The 5941-nt window shown below is 55.8% G+C and overlaps 1 protein-coding gene across 1 annotated transcript in view; it reads left to right on the top strand.

The window, feature by feature from the left end:
- Positions 1-1022: 1022 nt before the first annotated feature.
- Positions 1023-5941, top strand: part of SMTN (smoothelin) — a 20519-nt gene continuing 15600 nt past the window's right edge. Inside the window, exons 1-2 of the mRNA XM_077761579.1 lie at positions 1023-1148; positions 5809-5941. The exon at positions 5809-5941 is cut by the window's right edge and continues 9 nt beyond it. Coding sequence (XP_077617705.1) covers positions 1098-1148; positions 5809-5941 — 184 coding nt within the window. The 5' untranslated portion in view covers positions 1023-1097. The remainder of the gene's footprint in view (positions 1149-5808) is intronic.

Here is a 5941-nt window from a genome sequence, read left to right as displayed (position 1 = left end):
GGTGAGGAGCATTCCTCGGGCCATCTCAGTCACCATACATTAACTAAGCACCTACGGTGTGTCAGGCTGTGGGCCCTCAAATTCCATAGACATGAGGGCTGCAGGAAGAAGGAAGGAGCTGCAGTAGGAGGTTGGGCCAGGAGTTAGGGGTCCATTTTGATGCAATGATGGGGCAAGAGCGTCCTGAGTCCCTAGGGGCACTTTGGACTGGGGCTTCAGAAGCCAGAAGCGGCCAAGATTTTGATTAAATCCATTCCTGCTCTCTGGGTCTCCGGGATCTTCCTTTCCCTTGTGACAAATCCCTGGCCCTCTCCAGTCCTCAATTTCCCTATCCGGGGGATGGACGTGTCAGATTCTGAAGGCCATTTTAGCTAGGGAATTCAATTCTAAGTGTGTAAAGTAGCAGGAGGAGCCAGTTGCCTGGACACCTGGCTTCATGAGGTCTGGGCAACTGGCATCAAGGGGAGGGCAGAAAAGGGAGAAGAGAGGAGTGTGTATAGAGGGCTTCCCTCAAGAATTGGAAGACAGGTTACCTCTAATGGATTAAACCACCTGGGGGAAGGACGGGTAGTGGCAGCAAGGATTTGGATAAGAGCTCAGCCCACAGAGACTGAGCTTTTGGTCCCAGTGGGGGCTGGGCAGGCTCTGGGGATAGGTGGGTGGGGCAGGAAGCAAGTCTGGCAGGCACCCCCTGGTGGTGAGCACCGCAGTGGTGGACCTTCTCAATCCAGGTCTCTCTGTTCTCTGATGTTTAAGACAGCGTGAGAGCCCAGTTGAGGCCACACAGCAGGCTGGCATCGAGTTAGCTGTGCTAGAACCAGGGACTCCACCCTTGGTTTGTTAAATTTTTCGACATACCACCCTTGGGCAGAGAGCAACCCCCAGCCAGCAGTTACAGGTAGCAACAATGGTACACCAACAGATCATCATGGGATAGAGAGAGAAACTGAGGCACAGGGCCCAAGTGCTGTGGTTTCTAGAGGCCCCAGTAGGCCTGACTCATATCTGTCCCCTGCAGACTCCTTGAGCTGGTGTCAGGTGCCACGGGCATTGGGGATCTCACCAGGAGGGGACGAACAGAGCTAGGGGCCATCGTGATGGCGGATGAGGCCTTAGCCGGGCTGGACGAGGGAGCCCTGCGGAAGCTGGTAAGTGGCCCTATCATCCCTGCTGTGATGACAGGCAAGCCAGGTCAGAGGCAGAGTCTGTCCAGGGTACCTCTCAGCTGACAAGAGGAGAGGAGGGAGGATGAAGGCTCAGGGGAACAGGGCTAACTAAACCTGTTATGCATGGCTGATGCAGAGGACCCAGTAGCATGTGCCTGTCCGTGCCAGGTGCTGAGGCCTAGTCCCTCCCAGCCCCCCCACTGCCACCACCTGTTTAAACAGTAACTTCTGAGGACTCGCCCATGTGTAGTCACAGGTGTGGGGAGGCTAGATTTGCTCTCCCAAGCAGTGTCCACCTGGGCAGTGTCCACCCCTGGAGGCTGGCCCAATGATAATAGTAGCAGCAATGATTAAAAATGCCAGGGCACAGTAGGGGTCAGGCTGGGTGCTAGACCATCTCACAGCATGGTCACAGCAGCTCCAAAAGCCAAGAGGGCACTGTGGTTCAGAGAGGTGAAATAACCTCCCTGAGAGCACTCTGCTCAGGAGATAGTGTGCCAGGATCCAAACAAACCCCAAAGAGGGCTGTATCTTGGGTAAGTCAAGGTGAGAAAAGCCCATAAAGACAGACAGGCTTTGGGGCCTCTTATAAGCTCTGTGACTTCTAGTCTGTCATTTTTCATCTCTGAGCCTCAGTTTCTTTACCTGTAAAATGGGAGCAGGAGATGTGTGCAAACATATATGTAGTTCCTAGAGGTGGCATGGGGATGGAATGAGGCATGGGCCCAGATCTTAGGGTGGAAGAAGGATGAGCCCACTCTTTTCTTACCTTCTTGAGTGTCCTATCTAATCATAGTCCCCCACCCCCATTTCCATGCACTGAAAGGCTGTAGGGCAACAAAAAAGGGGAGGCGTGTGATCACTATCAAGGGCAGGTTGCTGCTGAACTGGAGGGGCCAGAGCCCCGCCCTTGACCCTTGTGAGGGTGGGTAGCGAAGGGGGGTGAGATTAAAGATTTAGCTTTCCTAGGAGAAGACAAGTGACCTACCCACCCCCATGCCATTCTTCTGGACGCAGAGATCACTGGGCAGTGTCCAGTGCTGCCATAACCTACCCAAGGCAGTCAGACCAGCACCTTAGACTCTCTGAGTGTCTGCCACTGCCACAGCCAGCTGTGTGCCGGATTCATTTTCCAAGGGTTCCCACCATCTTAGCTTGACCTCCCCCCTCAAGTCAGGAAGTTAGATGGGGGTAATGGAGGCCGAGCGTTCCAGAGAGAAAGCCAGGTCTCCACCAGGTCTCCATCTCTAGGAGTCCACTCTGAGGCTCAGGGTTATCCAGTCGCCACTCCCTAACCCCATGCAGAGTTTGGGTGCTGGAAAAGCCAGAGCGGTAGCTGTAGTCAGCCCAGCCCCGCCTCCTCCCTGGGAAAGGACTAACTACACGCTGCCCGCTGCCCCCGACGGGGGGCGGCAAAGCCTCCCAAAGTCTTTCCCACCCCCAGACCGGTTCCTCCACCGCGCACCCGCCATTACTTCGCTCCGACGCTCCCGCCGGCCTCGTGGCAAGAACTGGGCGTCCCAAGTCGGGCCCCTCCCCGTGGGGTCGGGCCTTATAAGGGAAAGCTGGCCGGCGCCCCAGCTTCAGGCCGATTGGGGACCCGGGCAGCCGCTTCCGGCCTACGCTCCCGCACATTCCTGTGGACGAGGCGGGATGCCTGCGCGAAATGGGGGCACTTGGGGACAGGCACGCCGCGTGCCCCTCTGCCACATACCCAGACGCCCTCCGCCTCGGTCCAGGGTTCAAGTTCAGGCTCCAATGCTCACTAGGGAAGCTGCTTAAGTTCTGTGAACTTCGTGTTCTTCTCCGCAGCGGGAGACATGCTGTCTGGCTCCCGACCGGGCGCCTAGTGCTGGGCTCCCCGGGAGAGGCGTGAGCCGCACCCTGGGAGGGCGGGCGGTTGCAGAGCCTGCTGGCCTTCAGCGCCCCCTGGCGAGGCCTCGCTCTACTGCCGGCCAGTTCCGCAAGGGACTGAGCGAATGCCTAGAAAGCCTCCTGTGTTGTGCTAGTGGGGAGACTGAGGCCCAGACGGAACCGGAGCCTGTCAGACCCTAGCCTCCTCTCTCCAATGGAGAGGTCAGAACGGTCCGGAGACCTGGCCCCCCCACTCCCCCTCCAGGAGGAGGAAGCGCCCTCTTTCCTCCCGGGAGAATTTCACTGGGCAGTTTCGGAAACCGCCCTATCCCCTTCCCCTTCCCTCTGGTGGACAATGGTGCTTTGTACTTCCTTCCCTCCCTCCCACAGCCCCCTCCGCACACAACGGTGGGGCCTGAGAGAGCAGGGAACATAGGACACACAGCAGGGTTACTGTGGGCAGACCTTTGCCTTCAGGCCCAAAGGGGAAGGGTCATGCTGGGGGATGAGATTGTCCAGTGGAATGAGATTGTCTTTCCCCCAGCCCCAGCCCATTCACCTGGGGGGAGTATCAGACAGGAACTAGGGACTCCTACTTTCCAGATGGGGACAGTGAGGCTCCTAGGGATTATGGAGGTAGCCAAGTTTCCATATCCGGCTGTTTTCAGAGACAAGAACCCCATCTCTGGAACCCACGGCATTGGGAAGGGTTACCCAGGAGACAAAGGGCTAGTCATTTTATCTCTTAACCTCTTTACCCTCTAGTCTATCTCTAGGCTAGACTAGAGAAAGTTCCTAACATAGTGTGCTAGGGTCCTTGAGGTGCCCATCATGGCCGACAGACCCCAGCAACAGCTATCTTCAGCCCAAGGCAGACTCTGGAGTCAGAGAAACCTGGGTTCAAATCCTGGCTCAGGTCATTTGGCCTTGAGCAAATGACTTCTCCCCACTGAGTCAGTTTCCTCATTTGTCAAATGTGAGTAATAAAGTACCTATGGTTTCTTTGAGATTAGGACAAACTGGGGACTCAGTGCAGGATCTGTTAGATAGGTTCTCAATGTTACTGATATCTCATATCTTGTACTCATTTGCCCTTGCCTTTCCCTCCTACTGAGTGGCTGGAACCAAGGAGGGGGTGATGTTTACTGCACATACAGCAATTCAGGGGGACCCCAAGTCACTGCCCCCATCCCCACCCACTACCCTGAGGTGGGAGTCATTGTTCTATTTGGCAGATGAGAAAAACAAGACAGAGAGGTTAAGGACATGCTCCAGCCAGGACTGTACTGAAGCTGGAACAAGCTGAGGAGCTCCTCAGCATAGCTCCTCAGCATAGCTCCTCAGCAATGTGGAGCCTGAAGGAACCATGGAGGGATCTGTTCCCCAGGGCTCTCCCTACTCTTCAGACTAGGACAGTGATGGCAGAGTTGGGCCAGCCCATGCACCCTGCTGAAACCTGGACTCCCATCCTGGAGCAGGAAGGAATGATGAGGGAAGAGCTATAAAGAAACGATGTAGAGGGTTTCTAGACCCTACTCCTGAATGATTTAGGGAGTGGGGATAGAGGAAATCACTTTCGTGTCCTTGCTCCCATCTGGCTCAGGCCCACACTGGAGATTTATCTGAGCCATTATCTTCCTGGGGTCCCTGGGCCAGTCCTTTCTCTCTCTCTCTCCCTCTCTCTTTTTTTAAATGTTTTATTTATTTTTGAGAGAGAGATAGAGACAGCGTGAACAGGGGAGGGTCAGAGAGAGAGGGAGACACAGAATCTGAAACAGGCTCCAGGCTCTGAGCTGTCAGCACAGAGCCTGACACGGGGCTTGAACCCACGAACCGTGAGATCATGACCTGAGCGGAAGTTGGACGCTCAACCGACTGAGCCACCCAGGTGCCCCCAGTCCTCTCTCTCTCTTGAGCCTCAGAGACTGGGCTGGGAGGGTGGGGGAATGAGCAATAGCGGTGTAGGGGAGGCAACAAAATTGGCTGACTCTGTCCATAAAAGGTGCCCTTTCCTGTAAGTGGTTAAACCAGCCATCTCCAATTTCCCAGGGATTGAAGGGCTAAGAAGCTGATAGGAGCACCTGTCCCACATTGATGCCCTCTGAAGGGCCCTGGGTAGACCCTAAAGCATATCCATTATCTAAAGGACTGACCCTCCTACTCTGAGCATCGGCCCCTTTGATGGTGGATAGCACTGGGCCAGTATAGGCAGGAAAAAATAGACCCCAGCTAAGCAAGAAACTAGGACTCCTGAGCACCTGCCCCTGCCTCAGTTTTCCCATCAGTCCAATGTGGATGACGCTGCCACTCCCAGCAAGACTGTAATGCTTTGGGGCTAGAACATGGGAGTCTTCCTTGCTCACAGGGTGGGCTCCATCTGCCCTAACCACCTTTCCTTCCCCAGGGACACTTTTAGGGCCCCATAGGGTGGCTTCCTTCTTCCTGCAATGATTCCCTGGCTCTTGGGGATTTGATGAAAGACTCTGAGCGACAGGAGTTGAGTCTCAAGAAGAAGTGCCTGGCTTGACACGTGGCACAGGTGGGCAGTTGCTGGCTGCCCAGTCTGTGAACCATAGTGCACAATAGGCTGTCCAAGAGCTCTGGTTCCATAAGACAGGTCTCCCTGAGACCCTGGATGGGTGGGAGGGCAGGCTTGTGACAGACATGTGGCAGAGAGAGTGGAGACAGACCACTCATTGTGGCCCAGGCCAAGCTGTGGGCAGCTGGTGCCCGCCCTCCGCCCCTGGCAGCTGAAGTTATTTGCTTCTTACCCCCGCTTGCCCCACAGTTGGAGGTCACAGCGGATCTGGCAGAGCGGCGGCGCATCCGCTCAGCCATCCGGGAGTTGCAGCGGCAGGAGCTACAGCGTGAGGAGGAAGCCCTGGCATCCAAGCGCTTCCGTGCTGAGCGGCAGGACAACA

Source organism: Crocuta crocuta, unplaced genomic scaffold (assembly GCF_008692635.1).
Source record: "Crocuta crocuta isolate KB4526 unplaced genomic scaffold, BGI_CrCroc_1.0 scaffold348, whole genome shotgun sequence".
NCBI classification, from domain to species: Eukaryota; Metazoa; Chordata; class Mammalia; order Carnivora; family Hyaenidae; genus Crocuta; species Crocuta crocuta.
The sequence above is the reverse complement of the archived record's forward strand: the minus strand, read 5'-3'. Positions and strand labels throughout refer to the sequence as shown.